The 22,832-nt window shown below is 46.2% G+C and overlaps 1 protein-coding gene across 1 annotated transcript in view; it reads left to right on the top strand.

The window, feature by feature from the left end:
* KNTC1 (kinetochore associated 1) overlaps positions 1-22,832 on the top strand; it is a 552,295-nt gene that overhangs the window by 184,082 nt on the left and 345,381 nt on the right. The window contains exons 31-33 of the mRNA XM_040347334.1: positions 659-778; positions 6,540-6,612; positions 21,954-22,018. Coding sequence (XP_040203268.1) covers positions 659-778; positions 6,540-6,612; positions 21,954-22,018 — 258 coding nt within the window. The remainder of the gene's footprint in view (positions 1-658; positions 779-6,539; positions 6,613-21,953; positions 22,019-22,832) is intronic.

Below are 22,832 nucleotides of genomic sequence, written 5' to 3'. Positions count from 1 at the left end.
ACAAGTAGATCTTTTTAAAGATAATTTTTTTTTAATGATCTGTGCTCTAATGATCACATGACCCACTCTAAAGCAGCTCCATAGGAACACATTATAAGCGATAACATTTTCTGAAAAATTCACTAAACGTAAATTGCTTTTTCACAAAAAACGTAAAAGATATCAATCTGAAAAGTCGTAGCCAGATAGCTGAATATTTTGTGACCGTTTTAAAGTTTGTTTGGTGTCTGTAAGTGAAAGTATGAAGGAGCTGAAACTTTTGGCAGCACATGAGATTTTAAGCGGTAAAAAGCATGTTCTCATTGACTTCAATGTTAAAAAAAAGTGTCTAAAAGCTTAATATTTTAAAAAGTATAAATAGTACAAAAAAACTTGAAGTCCCATCGTTAGCTGGACAAGATAAACAATTTAAACGTTGAATGGTCTCAATCGCTGAAAGTATGCAGAAGTTACGCAGAGCCAAAAAACTTACGGAATAAAGGATAAAAAGAAGAATAATAAATTTACGGATATCAATATTGGGAATGCTTATTAAAGCATTCCCACTAATGATAAAATGTAAACAAGTCTTCATTGTTGGCGTTTTGCTCTTTATATTTGACATTTTTGTAGATATTTATTTTTCTTTCTTTGAAAATTATTGCATTTGCATCCACAGGGTGATGAATGCTTGAATCTTTTAAAGTCAATTTCTCCATCTGAAGCAGAAATAACAGTTGAGCGTCTGTCTCTGTGGGCAAGAATAGCATTGCAGGAGAGCCCAGGCACTTCTGAGGAGGTATGGTTAAAGGATATATTTAACTTTTTAGGTCATCTCTCTGACATCAATCTATAGCAGAATTTGCAGCAAATTGTTGTGGTTTGTTACAGTGTATGTTACCCTAAAATGTATGCTCACATATGTGTATTTTTATGCACCTATTTTCTTCCTGAAGTACCTGGTTGATCCTGCCAGTCACCTTTTCCCAAGTCATCCTCCAGGATGGTTACATGAGAGAGATAGTTGCCACATCCTGCAGGAAACACGATGGATTGCGAGTAACGCGGTTAACGAGCATTTCGCAATACGAGCAATTTTTATTTCTCTTATCGTCCATGGACGGACACAGCTCCACAAATCTTGACAAGTGGGTTATGTTCCCTGTTTACAGGAGAGGACTAGGCAGAAACATGTTACATTAACAGAGTTGAACAGCCCCGCCCAGGGGGCGGTCCCTCCAGACATAACCCTCCTCACTGTAGCATGCAGCCTCAGTTTCGTTCTGCCTAGCAAGGAGAAGGACGTTTGGCTCCCTTTTGGCCCAGCGCCCTGAGGAGAAATTTTTATTTTACTTTTTCTTGAATCTTCTTTCAACTGTCGGCTGAGAGACAGGCTGGATAATATAGATCCTTGTAGTCTACTCAGTCCGATCAGCAAGCGTGGACACACCTTTGCAAAGAGGCTGGGTCTGCCACACCATACCCCATGACTCCTGGGGTGGCGGGTGAGCTTTGCTCCGAGGTCCACATATGACTGGGCTGTGGTGTTGTCTCACTCACAGTGGACCAGTCCAACGGCTACCTCCTTTGCGGTTGTAGTTCTGTCAGGAATGCGTCAGCGAGTCCTCGCTTGGACGAGTAAGTACAGTCCCTCCTGCTTCGATGGGTTGGGAACCCCCGCTTCTATGGATCTGAGTGATAGAAGATCCGAAGTACTGACCCGTTCCATGTTTACCATGCTGGGGTCTGGCTTGCAGCCTATTGTGGCCACTACTCTGGGGTCTCAGTCGGCGCTTGCGCCATTTTTTGGGAGGTTTTTCAATCACATTGAAAACTCCCATTGGCGGCCATTTTGTCGTAGCCGCACTATGGCGCAGCTTACATTGAGCCGGCCATTTTCCTGTGGCCGCGTTCTGAATGCTCGGCAGCCATCTTGGAGTAGTCCTGACCCCTAGTGCTGTATACAACTCACGGAGTGAGCATTTTGCACCAGAGGAGGAGCACCGACTCTCTCCTGAGGTTATTAGGCTAGAGGACCAGCTGGTCCAGGGCCTCATATAGGTCTGTGATGCTTCATTGAATGCTGCGCCCTTGTTATCCAGGGCTTCTGTTTCAGAATGGTTTTATGCACACGGTGGTGTAGTGCTTAACTCCATTACTTGGCAGCAAGAGAGTCATTGGTTCGAATCCGGACAATGACACCAATCTGCCTGGAGCTTGCATTGTCGCTCCCTGTGTCTGCGTGGGTTTCCTCTGGGTACTCCGGTTTCCTCCAAAGGCATGTGTGCATACACCTACATAATATACATACACACTATGGGTGTGTATTATTTAGGGGCAACCCTCCCAGGTCATCAAAGTCCCACCTGGGGGACTAATCCGTCCCTGGGTGTGTAAGCCGATCACGCCGGCACCCAAATCCTGCCAATGTATGTAGCCTTCCCTCCCTGTCTCTAGGTGGGAGGGGCGGATTGCAAGTTCACAATTCGGTGAAACCTCCCTGCTCTCCGACCAGTGGGTCTGCGAGGTGGTCTCTTCGGAGTACTAGATAGGGTTTCCTCCTATCCACAGAACAAAGTTCTTTCCTTTGTGTCTTCCTCTCCCGGGCCACATCGATCTTCCTTGGGCAGTGTGGGATTTGCTAAGTTGCGGGGTAATTTCCAGCAGGACGAGAGTTTTGGGGTTTTCTATGGGCCTCAGGCCCTGAATACCTTTATGAAAGTCGGGTAGTTCCGCATGGAATCCATTTGTTCGGTGGTAGCTGCGCTCCATCCGGGGGATGTCCTGACGTCCTTGGACATCAAGGACACATACATGCGTGTCCCGTTTTGCGCATGTCAGTGTTTTTTTTTTCTCTGTGCTTCGTGATGAGAGAGGGTCTCTTGTCAGCCTGTGGCCCTCTCTTTTGATCTGGCGTCAGCACCATGGGTTTTCAGCTAGGAGCTCGCACTTATCCTAACTTTGTTGAGACAGCGAGGATTTGCCTCATTGGCTACTTGTTTCTTCTGAGAGCAGCTTCTGTCTCCAACCTAGTGGATGGGTTATTCCCATTCAGACCCTCAGAAGATTTGGGTGGGTGTTAAACGTTTAGGCCAGAAGGTGTAGCTCAGTGGCAGCAAGCCTGCCCTCCATGTGTTCGACCCAGGGTTCAAATCCTGGGCATGCTAGGTTCTGACTCAGCGTTGGAGTATCTAGTGTTGACCAGACTCCTCGGTGGCAAAGGTCCTTCTTCCCCTGGAGAAATTACAGACTCTTCAGTCTGCGGTGAAGGTATTGGCATCACGCAATCGGTCTTCTCTCCAGGGGCCTGCTGGTTTGGGGCCTGTGGGTAGCCTCCTTTAAGGCGGTACTGTATACCCAGTTCCACACCCTGGTTTTCCAGGGGAAATACTGTCCAGGTGGTAAAAATCTCTCGTCTCTGAAATCATCAGATTCCGGTGCGCCACCTAGTCCGAGTCTCTCTGAGTTGGTGACAGAGATCCCAGACTCTTCGGTCCGGGAAGTTGTTTCTTCCTTCCAGTGGTCGGTGTTTACGACGGATGCCAGCTCACGGGTTGTGAACCTGAGGGGTTCACAAAACTGGACTTGCGTGGACCTACGGCCACACCTCCCTGAATGTGTCTGGTCTCGGTAGCTACCCAGGGTCGGGCCTGGCTAGTTCCTGGGTGGGAGACCGCCTGGGAATACCAGGTGCTGTCTACTGTTCATTGTCGATCTACTATTTTAGACGATCTCCTCATGGTCGACCAATCTGGTTTCAGCCGGACAACGCCATGGCAGTGGCTTCGGTCTTCCATCAGGTACACCGGCAGGAGTCGCCAGATGCTGGACCAGGGCGACTGGTCTTTGTGCTTGGGGTGTTTTGGCTCCCTTGCAGGAGGTGAGCCTCACAGGGCATGGATCTCCTGGCCGCTCGCCTCCGCTGCAAGGGTGTTAAAGTTAGTGGCCAGGTCTAGTGATCTGGTACAGACGCGTCAGTCGCGCTGGTGGCCCTGTGGGGTTTGTATCGGCGACTTTTTGCCGTTCCTCCATGGTTGTTGCTTCCTCGGCCACAGAGTGGAGGCTGAGGAGATCCCAATGATTCTAATCGCTCCAGATTGACCTCGGCGTCCTTGGTACGCTGATATCGGGCGCCTGGTAGCGGAGGTACCCTGGCGGTTGCCAGGGCAGGAGGTTCCTCTGTCCCGAGGTCCCATACTTCCTCCTGTTGTACAGTCACTGACTTGCTCAACATGGTTATTGGAAGCCAGACTTTAGGTGACCGGGGTCTGTCTGACTCAGTCATCTCAACAATACTGAGGGCACCGTAGTCTTCTTCCGGAGGATCTACCGTCGCACCTCTCTTGATGCGAAGGGATGGATTGACGTCCACGGACGTACTCTGTGTCCAGGGTCCTGCTGTTTTTAAAGCTTGGAGTGGATGTAAAAATTGCTTAAAGCACCGTTTGGGGGGCAGAGATTTCAGCCTTGGCTGTGTTCTTTCAGTGGCCTTTTTGCGGCCCGTTCCCTGGTGGGTCCCCTTTTTTGTGTGCAGGGGGTTTGTCATATACTTTCCCCTCTTGGCCCATCTCTTCCCCCCACGAGTTTTGACTCTGGTGCTCTCGGTTCTTCAGGAACCTTCCTTTGGAAACATCAGAGAGATTTTCTCTTGACACTATCTCAGAAGGTGGTCCATTTAGTGGCCTTTACCTCTGTTAGAGGGGTTTCTGAGTTGGTGGTCTTGTCTTGCAAGCCGCCATGCTTGATCCTCCATAAGGATTAGGTGATGGTGCACCCTCGACCTTCCCTTCTTCCGAAGGAGGTTTCGGCCTTGCATACTTTAGGCATGGTACACGCTTTGCGGGTATACCAGCCTACTACGGCTCAGTTTCGGAGCTTCTGACTCTCTTTTGTGTCGGTGTCTGGTCCACAAAAGGGCCTGGCGGTCTCGTCGACCACCATTTCTCGGTGGATCAGGCAGGCCGTCATACAGGCCTATGCTCCTAAGGGGCGGCCCCCCTTTCCGGTCACGGCACTTTCGACCAGGGCAATTGGTGCTTCCTGTGTTTTTTTCCCGACATCATGTGTCGGTCTCGCAGGTGTGCGAGGCCGCGACTTGCTCGTCCGTTCACGTTTTTTCCAGAATTTACATGGTTGCTGTGAGTGCATCTTATGATGTTTTTTTCAGCCGCTAGTTTTTGCCGGCGGCTGTTTAAAGTGCTTGGGGACGTCCCACTTGTCAAGATTTAAGGAGCTGTGTCCGTCCATGGACGATAACAGAAAATAGGATTTTTTTGTACTCGCCGTAAAATCCTTTTCTCTGAAGTTCATGGACGGACACAGCTCCCCCCTCCTTTGTAGGTTTGTACTGCTTGTTACGAACTGAGGCTGCATGCTACAGTGAGGAGGGTTATGTCTGGAGGGACCGCCCCATGGGCGGGGCTGTCCAACTCTGTTAATGTAAGAGCAAGATTTAAGCGTCTGTGATGTGCAGTACCGCATTTGGCCTGAGGTGTGGGGGCGCCGGTGACACTCAGAACGGCTCGGAAATACTAATTTCTTGAGTGTTTCCGAGTGCATTCGAGCGGTCTCTGAGTATTTCCGAGTCTCTCTGACACCCTCCACCTCTGGCCACATGTGGTATTGCATGCGATAAAAGTCTATGTGGAACAAATAATCTTTGTTTCCATTGACTTCTATGGGTTAAACTCTCTTTGATATGTGAGAACTTTGGATTACAAGCATTCTACTGGAACGGATTATGCTCGTATTCCAATGTTCCGCTGTACATTTTTTTTTTTTTCAATCCAACCTCTTTTATTAATATTGAAGTTTTACATCTGTGTTTAGCAGGGAAATGGGTCGATATGAATCTGTATCTTTGTCTGGTTTAGGAATAAACACACAAATGTTTAAAAAGGCCACCCACCAGCTGCCCCTTAGTTTTTGTGTTCTCTGCGTCCTGCACAGAGGAGAACACACATCCCCAGTTTGTTGTTTATATAATTTTTCATTGTTATTTGGGGCAGGAACAAAAGCACAGATGCTGATCTGTGTTAGCGTGGTCAGTTTTCATGCGTTAACTGGTCTTTTAGAGTTGCTGGACACTGTGCAGGCACCTATGCTGGTGTTGGGTAGTTTGTTTAGCCACCACACCCCCAACCTATCACAGCCTGCCTCTGGCACACACCCCCTCTCAATCACACCCTGCTTCTTGAACCCCACACTGTCAGGAAGAAGATGTATGGTCACATGGCAGGACATTTTAACCTTGTAAAACGGGTAAATCATTTCTGAAACTAAGCAATACATCCTGTATTAAGAGGTGTCTATATCAGTATATGTTAACAATTATTTTAAGATTGATTATTTTTTATTTTTTTTACGGGTTTAATTTCACCGAATCTTTCTTCTCCAGCTTTCATCCGAAGTTCCCTGCCACAATTAGTGTTTTGTATATGAGGACCACATTCGAGTTAAAATCATTTAGCAATTTTGACTCTAACATTCAATAATTGTACGGCGAAACGTTTTTCTGCTTATAATGTTTTGTTTTGTTTTGTTGTGAAAATTTGTTTCAGTTCAAGGAAGATCAGAAAAGAATTGCAAGAATACTAGTGGACATACTCAAATTCAATTTGTGCAGCATTAAAGGTGTGTTGTGCTATTAGTGTTCATGGACAAATCATTTGCAAATTTTTAATGTTTGTAGGTATTCTTGTATATGTTGTAATAGTGACTGTTTCTATCCTGAGACCTTTATGTCTGACCTGAATATAGCAGAGACCATCCCCGCAGACAGTCTTCGTTAGATAGGTGAACTTGCCAAACACTTAGAATCCTTAATGTCTTAATTGCACGCTGAACACTTGGGCAATGCGATAAGAGTCAGTAAACTTGATATAGAATTGGTAAAGCGGTGAAAAGGAATATTGGCTTTCTTTTTCATGCGTCATGGGACACATGGGCTAATATTCATTACTTTCTGGGTTATACTCCATCTCCAGGTGAATGGACACTGGTAGACCAAATGTCTTTAGACAGGAAGTGATCCCCTATATAACCCCTCCCATACAGGAAGTACTTATGTTTTTAACCAGTGTCTGCAAGGTGGATGGTACAGTTTGTTTGAGCTCTCTGAACTCCAGGTCATTAGTCCCACAAGCGGGTCCTAAATGAGTCAAGGGATTGACCGATCGGATCCATTTGACACAGGCTTTATATGCTTAGTTAAATGGTATCCGAGCCTTGCAAAGAAGACTCAAGATCCTGCAAGGTTTTTCCTGTAATGCGACCTCCGGGCGCTGGACCCTGCAAAGTTGAATCCTGCACACTACATCGCTAAGGCATTCCTGCAGGGTGCTGTACAGGTCCAAGGGAGTGGACCCTAAACATAAAAAGAGTACCCTGTCCTTGAAGGTCTTAAGGTGACAGGAACCCGCTGTGAAGGGTGAAGATTGGGCCCTTTGTTTATTTTATTTGGGGCAGCACAGTGGTGTAGTGGGTAGCACTTTCGCCCAACAGTAATAAGAGTCGCTGGTTCGAATCCCAACCACAACACTACATGCCTGGAGTTTACTTATTCTCTGCTCTCTGTCATGTTTCCCTATGCTGCCGGGGTGGTCCTGTGGGGGGGGCTCCTTTTTTCCCCCGGGGGACTGTGGGGTGTCTGTGCTTGTGTATTTATGTGGGGGTGTGTTTGACTCTGAAAGGCCCCATTAAGCCTTCTCATCCACGTTGCGGCGTTTGCCGCCATTTTGGCGGCGCCGGCACCATTTTTTGAGGTCTGCTGTTTACATTGTGAAATCCCATTGGCGGCCATTTTGTTGTGGTCGCGCTATGGCACAGCTTACTATTGCGGTTGGCCATTTTCTTGTGGCCGTGCTCTATCTGAGGTGTCCGGCTGCCATTTTGGATGTGGTTTTGGCCTCTAGTGCTGGCTTCTACAGCGCGCAGCACAGATCTCCTCACAGTGATTTTTACCTCACAGCTTTACCCTCTCACACGCTGTGTTCTGAGGGCAGGCAGCGGCGCTGAACAGTCTCCTGGGTTGGTGAGTCCGCTGGGTAGCCCCCGGTCAGTGCAGCAAGGAGGGTGGGCTTAATACAGGTCTTGCATAGGTCCCTGAGAGCTGTCTGGTTATGGAGTCAGTATCTGTTTCTTCTTCCCCAAACATGCCAGAGGTGGCATCTGGTGCTCCGGCTCTGGGAGCAATCCGGGATGAGGGGGCGGCGGTTCGTTTTTGTCCGCCCCTTCGCGATCGCTCCCCAGCCATTTCGCTTCCTCCTCCGCACTCCTCTGCCTGAACTGTAAACACAGGCAGAGGAAGAAGTGATGTCACCGCTCCTCCCGCCGGTATTTTCATCCGGCGGAGGAGCGGAGACAACCCACAGTGAGTACACAAGCACTACACCGACACCTGTACACATAGGCACACAAATCCCCCCCCCCCCCCCCCGATCACCCCCCCTGTCACACTGTCACTAAATAGCAGTGATCATTTATTTACTGAAAGGGTTAACTCTAGGGGCAATCAGGGGTTAAAACCTTTATTAGGTACCCCCATACATTTTCTAATAAAGGTTTTAACCCCTGATTGCCCCTAGAGTTAACCCTTTCACCCCCTATTGCCAGCGTCACTAAGCGATCATTTTTCTGATCGCTGTATTAGTCGCTAGTGCCGCTAGGTAGCTAGTTATTTTTTGAGGTTCGCCCGCCAGGTTTTTATAGCGTTAGGTACCCCCATACATTTTCTAATAAAGGTTTTAACCCCTGATTGCCCCTAGCGTTAACCCTTTCACCCCCTATTGCCAGCGTCACTAAGCGATCGTTTTTCTGATCGCTGTATTAGGCCGCGTACACACGGTCGAACATGTCCGCTGAAACTGGTCCGCGGACCAGTTTCCGCGGACATGTCCGACCGCGTGTATGGCCTAGCGGACAGGCTTCCAGCGGACAAAGGTTTATTAGCAAGCTAAAAAACTTGTCCGCTGGAAACATGTCCGTCGGTTAGTACACCTAATCGCACATGTCCGCTGGTCATGACATGTAACCAGCGTCCCGAAATCTTGCGCATACGTCAAATTGATTCGACGCATGCGTGGAAGCATTGCACTTCCGTGTTTGAGAACGTCTGTGTCTTCTACGTCACCGCGTTCTCTGTCCGCGGGGATTTTAGTCTGATGGTGTGTACACACATCAGACCAAAAGCTCCCAGGAGACATGTCCGATGAAAACGGTCCGCGGACCGTTTTCATCGGACATGTCTCCTTGTGTGTACGGGGCCTTAGTGCCGCTAGGTAGCTAATTATTTTTTGAGGTTCACCCGCCAGGTTTTTATAGCGTTAGGTACCCCCATACATTTTCTAATAAAGGTTTTCACCCCCTATTGCCAGCCTCACTAAGCGATCGTTTTTCTGATCGCTGTATTAGGCCGCGTACACACGGTCGAACATGTCCGCTGAAACTGGTCCGCGGACCAGTCCGACCGCGTGTACGGCCTAGCGGACAGGTTTTCAGCAGACAAAAGTTTCTTAGCAAGCTAAGAAACTTGTCCGCTGGAAACATGTCCGTCGGACATGTCCGATGGTTAGTACACCTAATCGGACATGTCCGCTGGTTATGACGTGTAACCAGCGTCCCGAAATCTTGCGCATGCGTCAGATTGATTCGACGCATGCGTGGAAGCATTGCACTTCCGTGTTTGAGAACGTCGCTGTCTTCTACGTCACCGCGTTCTCTGTCCGCAGGGATTTTAGTCTGATGGTGTGTACACACATCAGACCAAAAGCTCCCAGGAGACATGTCCGATGAAAACGGTCCGCGGACCGTTTTCATCGGACATGTCTCCTCGTGTGTACGGGGCCTTAGTGCCGCTAGGTAGCTAGTTATTTTTTGAGGTTCGCCCGTCAGGTTTTTATAGCGTTAGGTACCCCCATTTATTTTCTAAAAAATGTTTTAACCCCTAATTGCCCCTAGAGTTAACCCTTTCACCCCCTATTGCCAGCGTCACTAAGCGATCGTTTTTCTGATCGCTGTATTAGTGTCGCTAGTGCCGCTAGGTAGCTAGTTATTTTTTGAGGTTCGCCCGCCAGGTTTTTATAGCGTTAGGTACCCCCATACATTTTCTAATAAAGGTTTTAACCCCTGATTGCCCCTAGAGTTAACCCTTTCACCCCCTATTGCCAGCGTCACTAAGCGATCGTTTTTCTGATCGCTGTATTAGGTCCAGTTAGGACCAGTTTCCGCGGACATGTCCGACCTTGTGTACGGCCTAGCGGACAGGTTTCCAGCGGACAAAAGTTTCTTAGCAAGCTAAGAAACTTGTCCGCTGGAAACATGTCCGTCGGTTAGTACACCTAATCGGACATGTCCGCTGGTTATGACGTGTAACCAGCGTCCCGAAATCCCACGCATGCGTCGAATTGATAAGACGCATGCGTGGAAGCATTGCACTTCCGTGTTTGAGAACGTCGGTGTCTTCTACGTCATTGCGTTCTCTGTCCGCTGGGATTTTGGTCTGATGGTGTGTACACACATCAGACCAAAAGCTCCCAGGAGACATGTCCGATGAAAACGGTCCGCGGACCGTTTTCATCGGACATGTCTCCTCGTGTGTATGGGGCCTTAGTGCTGCTAGGTAGCTAGTTATTTTTTGAGGTTCGCCCGCCAGGTTTTTATAGCGTTGGGTACCCCCATTTATTTTCTAAAAAAGGTTTTAACCCCTAATTGCCCCTAGAGTTAACCCTTTCACCCCCTATTGCCAGCGTCACTAAGCGATCGTTTTTCTGATCGCTGTATTAGTGTCGCTGGTGCCGCTAGGTAGCTAGTTAGTGCCAGTAACGCTTGCACCCACGCGCAAAGCATACTCCCCCCATATGTGGAATTACACCCCAAAATACATTCTGCTGCTTCTCCTGAGTACAGGGATACCACATGTGTGAGACTTTTTGGGAGCCTAGCCGCGTACGGGACCCCAAAAACCAATCACCGCCTTCAGGCTTTCTAAGGGTGTAAATTTTTGATTTCACTCCTCACTACCTATCACAGTTTCGAAGGCCATAAAATGCCAAAATAGCACAAAAAAACCCCAAATGACCCCATTTTGAAAAGTAGACACCCCAACCTATTTGCTGAGAGGCATGTCGAGTCCATGGAATATTTTATATTTTGACACAAGTTGCGGGAATATGACAAACTGATTTTTTTTTTTGCACAAAGTTGTCACTAAATGATATATTGGTCACACATGCCATGGTTATATGTAGAATTGCACCCCAAAATACATTCTGCTGCTTCTCCTGAGTACAGGGATACCACATGTGTGGGACTTTTTGGGAGCCTAGCCGCGTACGGGGCCCCGAAATCCAAGCACCGCCTTCAAGATTTCTAAGGGCATACATTTATGTTTTCACTCCTCACTACCTATCATAGTTTTGAAGTCCATAAAATGCCAAGATGGTACACAACCCCCCCCCCCCCCAAAATGACCCCATTTTGGAAAGAAGACACCCCAAGCTATTTGCTGAGAGGCATGTTGAGTCAATGGAATATTTAATTTTTTTGCCCCAAGTGATTGAATAATGACCAAAAAAAATAAATAAAAATTACAAAACGTTGTCACTAAATGATATATTTCTCACACATGCCATGGTTATATGTGGAATTGCACCCCAAAATACATTCTGCTGCTTCTCCTGAGTACGGGGATACCAAATGTGTGGGACTTTTTGGGAGCCTAGCCGCGTACGGGACCCCAAAAACCAATCACGCCTTCAAGATTTGTGTGTGTGAAATCAAAAATGTATGTCCTTAAAAATCTTGAAGGTGGTGATTGGATTTCGGGGTCCCGTACGCGGCTAACGTTTTGTCAATAATTTTTTTTGGTCATTATTCAATCACTTGGGGAAAAAAAATGAAATATTCCATGGACTCAACATGCCTCTCAGCAAATAGTTTGGGGTGTCTTCTTTCCAAAATGGGGTCATTTGGGGGGGTTGTGTGCCATCTTGGCATTTTATGGCCTTCAAAACTGTGATAGGTAGTGAGGAGTGAAATCAAAAATGTATGCCCTTAGAAATCTTAAAGGTGGTGCTTGGTTTTCGGGGCCCCGTACGCGGCTAGGCTCCCAAAAAGTCCCACACATGTGGTATCCCTGTACTCCGTAGAAGCAGCATAATGTATTTTGGGGAGCAATTCCACATATAACTATGGCATGTGTGAGAAATATATCATTTAGTGACAACTTTGTGCAAAAAAAAAATCAGTTTGTCATATTCCCGCAACTTGTGTCAAAATATAAAATATTCCATGGACTCGACATGCTGCTCAGCAAATAGCTTGGGGTGTCTACTTTCCAAAATGGGGTCATTTGGGGGGTTTTGTGCTATTTTGGCATTTTATGGCCTTCGAAACTGTGATAGGTAGTGAGGAGTGAAATCAAAAATTTGCGCCCTTAGAAATGCTGAAGGCGGTGCTTGGTTTTCGGGGTCCCGTACGTGGCTAGGCTCCCAAAAAGTCCCAAACATGTGGTATCTCCGTACTCAGGAGAAGCAGCAGAATGTATTTTGGGGTGCAATTCCACATATAACCATGGCATGTGTGAGCAATATGTCATTTAGTGACAACTTTTTGTAATTTTTTTTTTTTTTGTCATTATTCAATCACTTGGGACAAAAAAAATATTTAATGGACTCAACATGCCTCTTAGCAGTTTCCTTGGGGTGTCTATTTTTCAAAATGGGGTCATTTGGAGGGTTTTGTACTGCCCTGCCATTTTAGCACCTCAAGAAATGAGATAGGCAGTCATAAAATAAAAGCTGTGTAAATTCCAGAAAATGTACCCTAGTTTGTAGACGCTATAATTTTTGCGAAAACCAATAAATATACGCTTATTGCGATTTTTTTTTTTTACTAAAGACATGTGGCTAAATACATTTTGGTCTAAATGTTTGACTAAAATTTAGTTTATTCAATATTTTTTACTTTGTTATAAGAAAAATCATTTTTTTTCAAAATTTACGGTCTTTTTCCGTTTATATCGCAAAAAATAAAAATCGCAGAGGCACTCAAATACCATCAAAAGAAAGCTCTATTTGTGGGAAGAAAAGGACGCAAATTTCGTTTCGGTACAACATTGCATGACCACGCAATTACCAGTTAAAGCAGCGCAGTGCCAAATTGTAAAAACACCTTGGGTCTTTAGGCAGCATATTGGTCCGGTCCTTAAGTGGTTAAGCTGGATAGTGCAGCTGAGGCATCCTCTGAGGGCTCTGTCTTTTTTGGGTCACACAAATCAGACTGCTCTGTGAAGGTTTTTCCTTATGCATCCTTCATTGACAAATTCATTGTTAAGGAATGGGAAAAGCAGCAGAAGTCTTTTGTAGTTCCTCAGCACCTGGCGGTTCGGTACCCCTTTGAGGAGAGCCTCTTGGAAAAAATGGGCTTCTCCTCCGGTAGTGGACCCCCCGGTTGCCCGGTTAAATAAGGTGACCACTCTCCCTATAGAAGGGACCCCTGCCTTCAAGGATCATACTGTTATGAGGTCCGAGGCACTGACCTGCTCCATGTGGCCGCAACCCTGGTGTCTCAGACACTCACTGATAGCCCCCTTGATATCCAGAGCTTCTGTTTCGGCGGTGGTTTTGCGCCGCCTGATTTGGCTGAAATGTTGGTCTGCTGACCAAGCATCTAAAAAAGCCCTGGCAGATTTACCCTTCAAAGATGGGAGGCTTTTTGGTTCCTCGCTGGATGACATTATCAAGGATGTCACTGGGGATAAGAGCACTCTCCTCCCTCAGTCCACCAAGGGGAAGGAGCCCCGCCGTAAGTCGGGTCCTTCTTTTCCCACTCAGACGCGGTATTTTCGTCAGTCCGGGCCCACGGGTAAACCCTCCCAGGCAGACACAGGCTCTGCTGGGGGACAGAAACGTCCCTGGGTGCGTAAGCCGAACAAGCCAGCACCAAAACCCGCCAATGCATGAAGTCTTGCCCCCGCCCGACTCCTGGGTGGGGGGACGTCTTTGCAGGTTCACAGCTCGGTGGACCTCCCTGCTCTCCGACCAGTGGTTCTGCGAGGTGATGTCTTCGGGGTTACAGACTCTTTCCCTCAAGTCTCCCTCTCCTTCCGGCTCATCGGTCTGCCCTGTTGGGGGCAGTGCAGGACTTGCTAAGTTGCAGAGTAATTTTACCCGTTCCGCAGGACAAGAGGTTTCAGGGATTTTATTTGAATCCATTTGTGGTCCCGAAGAAGGACTATTTTGGACCTCAAAGCCCTAAATGCCTTTGTGAGAGTAAGGATGTTCCGCATGAAATCCATTCGTTCGGTGGTAGCTGCGCTCCATCCGGGGGACTTTCTGGCATCCTTGGACATCAAGGACGCATACTTGCATGTCCCAATTTGCGCAAGTCACCAGGGGTTTCTGCACTTCGCAATAGGGGAGGACCACTATCAGTTTGTGGCCCTTCCCTTTGGTCTAGCATCAGCACCAAGAGTTTTCACCACGGTGCTCGCACCCATCCTAGCTTTGTTGTGACAGCAAGGCATTGCCATCGTGGGCTACTTAGACGACCTTCTGAGAGCAGCTTCTGGCTCAGAATTGGAGGTGGATGTGTTTATAGCCAGCCAGACCCTCCAAAAATTCGGGTGGGTGTTGGACATTCAGAAGTTGATCCTGGTTCCGACTCCTCTTCCCCTGGAGAAATTGCAGACTCTTCAGTCTGCAGTGACGGTGTTGGCATCTCGCAAATGGTCGTCTCTCCATTTTTGCATGCGAGTCCTGGGTACCGTATGCCCAGTTCCACACTCGTGTTTTGCAGAATGAGATGCTGTCCAAGTGGAACAAATCTCCTTTGTCTCTGGTTCGTCAGATTCAGGTAAGCCACCTAGTCAGTCTCTCTGAATTGGTGGCTGAGATTCCCGGCTCTTCGGTCCGGGAAGTCGTTTCTTCCCTTCCAGTGGACGGTGATTACGATGGAAACCAGCCTCACGGGTAGGGGGGCGTCTGGGGGGTCCAGTCGGCCCAGGGTCGCTGGACTCTAATGGAATCCCGTCTACCAATCGGTGTCCTAGAACTCCGATTAGGCTATGCCTCTCATCGTGGTTGAGGAGGTTGCAAGGTCGCCCAATCAGGATTCAGTCGGACAACGCCACAGCGGTGGCTTATATCAACCATCAGGGGGGAACACAGAGCTCGGCTGCTGCGTCCGAGGTCGCTCACATGTCACATGTCGGCCGTCTACATTCCGGACGTAGAAAACTGAGTCGCCAGATGCTGGACCAGGGGGAATGGTCATTGCATCCGGAGATGTTTCAACTCCTTTTCAGGAGGTGGGGCACACCGGACGTGGATCTCCTGGCCTCTCGCCTCAACCGTAAGGTGTCGAGGTTCGTGGCCAGGTCCAGGGATCCCTGGGCAGATGCGTTGGTGGACCCGTGGGGTCAGTATCTGCTAATTGATGCCTTTCCCACCTTGAGTCTTTCCGACTCGGTCATCTCAACCATGCTGAGGGCTCGGAAGTCTTCTTCCAGGAAGATCTACCATCACACCTGGAAGGCCTACATCTCTTTGTGCAAAGAGATGGGGTGGCGTCCATGAACGTATTCGGTTTCCAGGGTCCTGCTGTTTTTACAGCGTGGAGTGCTTGCCTTAAGCACCATTAAGGGACAGATTTCAGCTTTGGCTGTGTTCTTTCAGCGGCTTTTGGCGGGCCATTCTCTGTACCTTTGTGCAGGGGGTTCGTCATATACTTCCCCCTCTTAAACTTCCTCTTCCTCCATGAGATTTGAATCTGGTCCTCTCGGTTCTTCAGGAACCTCCCTTTGAAAACATCAGAGAGATTCCTCTCTTGACACTCTCTCAGAAAGTGGACTTTTTGGTGGCCATTACTTCTGTCAGAAGGGTTTCTGAGTTGGCGGCCTTGTCTTGCAAGACGCCATATTTGATCCTCCATAAGGATAAGGCGGTGTTGCTCCCGCAACCTTCTTTTCTCCCGAAGGAGGTTTCGGCCTTTCACCTGAATGAGGACATTGTACTTCCATCCTTATGTCCTAGGCCAGCGCATCCTAAAGAGGTTGCGCTTCATCCTAGACGTGGTACGTGCTTTGCGGGTGTACCTGTTTGCTACGGCTCCGTTTCGAAGATCTGACTCACTTTTTGTGTTGGTGTCTGGTCCACAAAAGGGCCTGGCGGTCTTGTCGGCCACCATTTCTCCGTGGATCAGACAGACCGTCATACAGGCCTATGCTCTTAAGGGGCGGGCGCCCCCCTAGCCGGTTACGGCACATTTGACCAAGTATTGCAACGACCGCCATTTTATTCTATAGAGTGTTGGAAACAATATTTATAATGTTTGGGGGTTCTAAGTAATTTTCTAGCAAAAAACTTTAAACCTGTAAACAAAACTGAAAAAGAGGCTCGGTCCTTAAGTGATTAAAGGGTCTCCCTTCTGAGGTGTTTTAATACTACACCCAAGTACTCCCTTTTTGTGGCTATTAAATGTCTTCAAAAAAGATGAGTGGGACTAACACTACAGGGAAGGGCACACCTATGTCAGTAGTTCCTGATGAACCTAATCATATCCCTGGTGTTGTGTCCCCTGAAGGACCAGAGGCTTCCGGGCAATCTGAGCCGCTGTGCCTATTTGGGATTGAGCCTACAGTTAACACTGCTGCTTCACCCTTTAGCACTAAGGATGAACTTTCCTCAGCCCTAGCCGGGTTAGAGCGCGGGATTGCTGGCATGATTGCATCCATTCCGCAGGGTGGCAGATCCCCCTCCCTGGAGCCTCCTAGTTTGGAGCAGGAATGGGTTGAGAATGGGGAAGAGCTAAAAGCTCAGGATAATGTGGAGAACCTGACAAATGAGTCCACTTTTGAGCAATCTGAACAAAATGATATACTGTCGCAGAGGCTTTCATCCTAACTAACCTTTAAGTTGCCTCTAAAAAAAATAATATAAAAAGCAGAGGTGACTGAGCCCCCCTGGTCCTCTTGCGTTCCCTGAGGCCCCCTACACCCCCTGCTGGAACTGGCGGTCTATGCTGATTGGGAACATCCTGACAGGATTTTGTTCCTCTTAGGAGGTTTTCCCTTTCATATCCCATGGATGAAAAGTTTGTTAAAAAATGAAGCATGCCAGCTGTAGATGCAGCAGTCTCTTCCTTTAGGCCGGGTTCACACCGTCCCCGCATGTGGCTCGCAGCAGGGGTCCGGTGTGTGCTGGTTCAGGTCCGATTTCAGCCCTAATTTTGGCCTGAAGTCGAACCTGAAATGCACCAAAAAAGCACACGTTTTTCCGGCACACCGCACCGGACCCGCTGCGGAGATATGTGAACCGGCTCCATAGAGAGCCAGTCACATTCCCCTGCTATGCCAATTGAATGCGGGGAAAATCGCATTCAATTTGCATAGTTGTGAACCCAGCCTTGAACAAGAACTTAACTTCTCCGGTAGATAACGCACATGGCTTAAAAGACCCTGTTGACAAGAAATTGGAGTTATTATTAAAGTCTTCCTTTTCTTTGGCCAGTTCAGCTATTCAGCCAGCTGTTGCAGCAATTGGTATTTGCTAGTCCGTAAAGGATGAGGTCAAATTGCCATATAGGCCTATCCAGGAGGATGATCTTCCTGAAAGTAAGACAAATATTCCTCAAAGCTGTGTTTTGCTGTTGACGCCTTTTTAAAAAGGATTACATACAGCAGGTTTCTCATTTTGCTCGCTTGTCTGTACATATGCACAGACTTTTATGGCTTAAGAACTGGTCAGCCGAGCTACTTTGTAAAAAGTTATTGGCAGGTTTCTCTTTTCATGTGGAATGTTTATTTGGTGATCATTTGGACAAATATATCCAAAAAAATTCTGAAGGGAAGAGTTCTCTACTTCCTGTGAAGAAAAGCACCAGACGTTTGCGTTTGAAAGACCGCTGCGCAAATACGGTGTGACATAAAATATTGCAATTTTATTTTCTAGGTTTCTGCAAAATAAAAAATATATAATGTTTGGGGGTTCTAAGTAGTTTTCTAACAAGAAATACAAATTTAAACTTGTAAGCAAAAAATTTCTGAAAAAGCCTTGTCTTAAAGCGGGGGTTCACCCCCAAAAATGTTTTTAACATTACATTCAGCCGAGTTGTCAGAATGACATTAGGCTGTTTTTTTTTATTTTATTGCCGTACATACCGTATTTTCACCGCCACTTCCGGGTATGTAATCTGCGGGACTGGGCAGTCCTAATTGATTGACATCCTTCCGACTGGCGCATACAGCGCGTCACAAGTTGCCGAAAGAAGCCGGACTGCGAGTCGGCTCTATACGGCGCCTGCGCGCGGACATTCGGCTTCTTTCGGTGAGAATACGGTATGTACGGCAAAAAAAAAAAAAAACAGCCTAATGTCATTCTGACAACTCGGCTGAATGTAATGTTAAGAATTTTTTTTGGGGGTGAACCCCCGCTTTAACTGCTTTCCGACCAGCACGCGACTATATATACGTCGACAGCATGGCACGGACAGGCAGAAGGACGTACCAGTATGTCCCCTTTAAGATCACAAGCTCCGTGAGCCCGAACGCGGGTCCCGCGGACTTGATCGCCGCGGGGATACCCGCGATCGTCTCATGGTGAGGAAGAACAGGGAGATGCTGATGTAAACAAGCATCTCCCCGCTCTGCCTAGTGACAATGACGGTGCTCACCGCTTCCTGTAATCTGAAGCGGTGGTCACTGTCTTGTCACACACAGCCCATCCCCCTGCAGTAAGAATCACTCACTAGGGCACACTTAACCCCTACAACGCCTTCACTGTCAGTGTCAATTTCAAAGCTATCAGTGCATTTTTATAGCACTGATCGCTGTAAAAATTACAATGGTCCCAAAAATGTGTCAAAAGTGTCCGATGTGTCCCATAATGTTGCAGTCACGATAAAAATCGCTGATCGCCGCCATTACTAGTAAAAAAAAAAAATTTATAAAAATGACATAAAACTATCCCCTATTTTGTAGACGCTATAACTTTTGCGCAAACGATCAATAAACGCTTATTGCGATTTTTTTTTTTTTTTTTTTTCAACAAAAATATGTAGAAGAATACATATCGGCCAAAACCAGGGATCGACAAATCCCGGTCGCCATGGCGACTAGAAATAGGGTCCTGGCGACTTGGCTTGGAAGGGGGGCAAAAAATATATATTTTTTATTTAGAGCTGGCGCCATCTGGTGGTGAGCCGTTGGTATTACAAGTTATTACCACCAGATGTGTAAGCTGGCGCCATCTGGTGGTGGCCGTTGGTATTACAAGTTAAACAGCAATTCTAAAGTAATTTTTCACTATTTTTCACTATTTTCACTGCCATCTTCTTCCCTCTAATTAGAACCCCCAAACATTATATATATTTTTTATCCTAACACCCTAGAGAATAAAATGGCGATCGTTGCAATACTTTCTGTCACGCCGTATTTGCGCAGCGGTCTTACAAGCGCACTTTTTGGGGAAAAAATTACACTTTTTTTAATAAAAAAATAAGACAACAGTAAAGTTTTCCCCATTTTTTGTAATAATATGAAAGATAATGTTACGCTGAGTAAATTCATACCCAACATGTCACGCTTCCAAATTGCGTCCGCTCGTGGAATGCCGACAAACTTTTACCCTTTAAAATCCCTTTTTACCCTTTAAAATCTCACGTATGTATTAGCTTCTGCGCGCAAGCTCGTCAGGACGGGGCGCGTTTTCTGGCTCCTAACTTTTTTAGCTGGCTCCTAGATTCCAAGCAAATTTGTCAAACCCTGGCCAAAACTGAGGAAGAATTATTTTTTTTTTTTTATATATATATATATATATATATATATATATATATATATATATATATATATATATATATATATATATATATATATAATTTTGGGGGATATTTATAGCAAAAAGTAAAAAATATTGAATTTTTTCCAAATTGTCGCTCTATTTCTGTTTATAGCGCAAAAAATAAAAACCGCAGAGGTGATCAAATATCACCAAAAGAAAGCTCTATTTGTGGGAGAAAAAAAGGATGTACATTTTTGTTTGGGAGCCACGTCTCACCAGCGCGCATTTGTCAGTTAAATCGATGCTGTGCAGAATCGCACAAAGTGGCCCGGCCTTTGACCAGCAAAATGGTCCGAGGCTAAAGTGCTTAATAACTGCCTGACGGTTATGAAAATACAAATAAACAAGTAAAAGGGAAAACAAGCATATAGTGCAACAAACTTTAGGATACTATTAAAGAAGTGCAGCCAAAGCTCGTTTTGGCTGTACTTCTGTGGATCACAGGAGTGCAGTTCCTTTTGCACTTCTGTGACCCGTTTTCAGCTGACAGGCTAAAGCCGCTTTCGGCTGACGTCAGAGCTGTTCCAGGCTTGGGAAAGATCATGGCCATATGGTCGGGATCCACCCACATGCCTGGACCGGCACCCGACTCAGCCTTTCAGCGAACCATTGAGATCCTGAGCTGGCCGGTCCCACCCACTGCACAGCCCTGTGCTCCAGTGAGCACGGGGGGGGGGGGGGGTTATGCAGAGCAGAGAGCTAGTGAGATCTCGTTGTCAAGTGCATAAAAGCAACGTTTTGTTCCCTAAGGCCAAGAGCAGTACAAGTTCAGTGATAGGTCTGAAGGGAGTGTTTACATTACCTTGCCAATATGACTAGGAGTGAGTACCAGAGGCCAGTCCGTTTTTTCACCTTTCTTGTTTGTCCTTGTGCAGGAAGAAGTGTCCAATTAGTAATTTTGGATTAATCCATGGGCCCTTGTCAGGGTCTTGGAGACTGAAGAAGTCTGTAGTCGTTTCTTCTTCATGATCCAGCAGAATCTCTTGACCAGGAAGAATCTGAAAAGGCAGAACACTGGCCTGGTGGGAAAGATGTGCCATTGCGCAGACTTGGAGGATTTCCTAATTCTGCTCGTCTGCTGATTTAGACGTAGAAGCGCTTGGCTGTATATGTCGCACAGAACAACTGTCTTTGTAGAATTTGACATCTACCTGAATGTCCAGTTCATGCAGTCTGTTTCCACAGCTATTACAGTCCCACAAAGAGTAAGCCTAAGAATTGTATGCTTGAGCTTAGGTGTCAACTTGTTGCCAAAAAGAAACCCAACATGTGTCTGATGACAGGAGTCACTCTGAGGTAGAAAACCGCTACTATGGGTGAAATTGAGAAAATGTGAATCTCCTTTCTCTGACTTGCAGCTAGGGAATCCGAAATGTAGCAATGTGGTATGTGAATCCCATGTAAAGCATTTAGAGCTTGATTCCAGGAAAACAATTTTGAGTGCTTGTCAGTTGGTAGCAAAAAGTCAGAATACTTGGTAGTCTCTGATAACCGTCTTAGCAAAGTTTGCACTTGTATGGTGATGGGAGCTGTGAACCCTAGTGGATCGCATGACTCTTACAGGTAGAGGCATGATGGGTCTTTGTAGTTCTGCAACAGCTGGAGGGCCACCAGTTTGACACCTTTGATATAGGCTGTTCACAAATGTTTTGGTTAATGGTTTGTCTGTAGAGCGGACTTGAAAACCAAATGAGTATTTCACTGTAATAAGATGAAGCTGCAAACCTGCTCTGCGGAAACCCAAAAGGTGTACCGAATACATTTTTGACAATTGCTGCCACAAGAGGCAAAAAGCAGTTTGACAGTTAAGCCCCATACACACTATTAGATTTTCTGCTGACTTTTGTCTTGAGATTTACCAAAACCATGTAATATGAGGTCAAACCTTAAAAGTTTAAATTTGTATGCAATCAGACAGGCCCTTGCACTACATGGTTTTGGTAAATCTGAAGACAAAAATCTGCAGAAAATCCAGTAGTGTGTATGGGGCTTAATACAATAAACCTCTAGCAGATACAGCGCTATTCACCCAGCTAATATACATTTTGCATAACTGAAAGGAAAGAAAGATTCACCTGTTTACAGTGTGTAGTTATTAAAATCGTTGAACATTTTCATAAGTTTTTTTTTTTTTTATAGATCTTTTAAAAAGAGAGATTTTTGAAACCAATTTAAAAATGTTTGAAGCAATCTCTAGTTTACAGGTAAGGCGTGGTATATCGTATTAAGTTATATTATATACTGGTATGTTATAATTCTAGGTCAATATGTTATAATATTTTGGTAACCTATTTTATTGGTTTTCTTGGAGGGAACACACCAGCTCCTTGGGAATACGGATTTTAAAAAACAAACAGTATTTGCCATATTTTGAACAGTGCTGCTAATAAATCAAGTATTGTTCATTTTGTAACATTAGTAACTGTGTTATACTTATTTTGATAAAAAAAAGGATTGGAGTCATGTGATATTTATCACAAATACACCTTTTTGCCTAATTAAAGTGTAACTAAATAAAAACTGTCTGTTTATGCAGCATAGCATGCTTGTTATACTCACTGTGGAACTTATGGGGTAATTCTCCTCATTGTGTAAAAAGGCAGTTTCATCCTGTATGCATAGATCCTCCCCCTCCTGCACTGTCTATCTGGGGAAGGCCAGTTAACACAGGCATGGTAGCCGACCTGCACATGCTCATTTGTGTGTTTTTATGCTGGAGAGAACTTTAACTTGTTCTCAGAGCTAGCCAGGTCACATGATATTGACATCACACATGTGAGCGTGTATACAGGCTGTAGTGGAAATCTCCTCCTACTTGACCTCTCTGCACTGGAGAAACTGTGCAGTTATGTAACAGTGGTATACAGATCATCCAAAAAGTTATATAGCGGCAGTATTTTAATGTAAAAAAAATATTTATAAGCTGTGGGGTGCGCATGACCTATTTTCATATTACTGGGTTTAGTAACCCTTTTTAATTGGATGGATTGTAAAATAATATACACTAATTCTACAACA

This window comes from Rana temporaria, chromosome 1 (genome assembly GCF_905171775.1).
Source record: "Rana temporaria chromosome 1, aRanTem1.1, whole genome shotgun sequence".
NCBI classification, from domain to species: Eukaryota; Metazoa; Chordata; class Amphibia; order Anura; family Ranidae; genus Rana; species Rana temporaria.
This window is presented reverse-complemented; position numbering and strand designations above follow the sequence as displayed.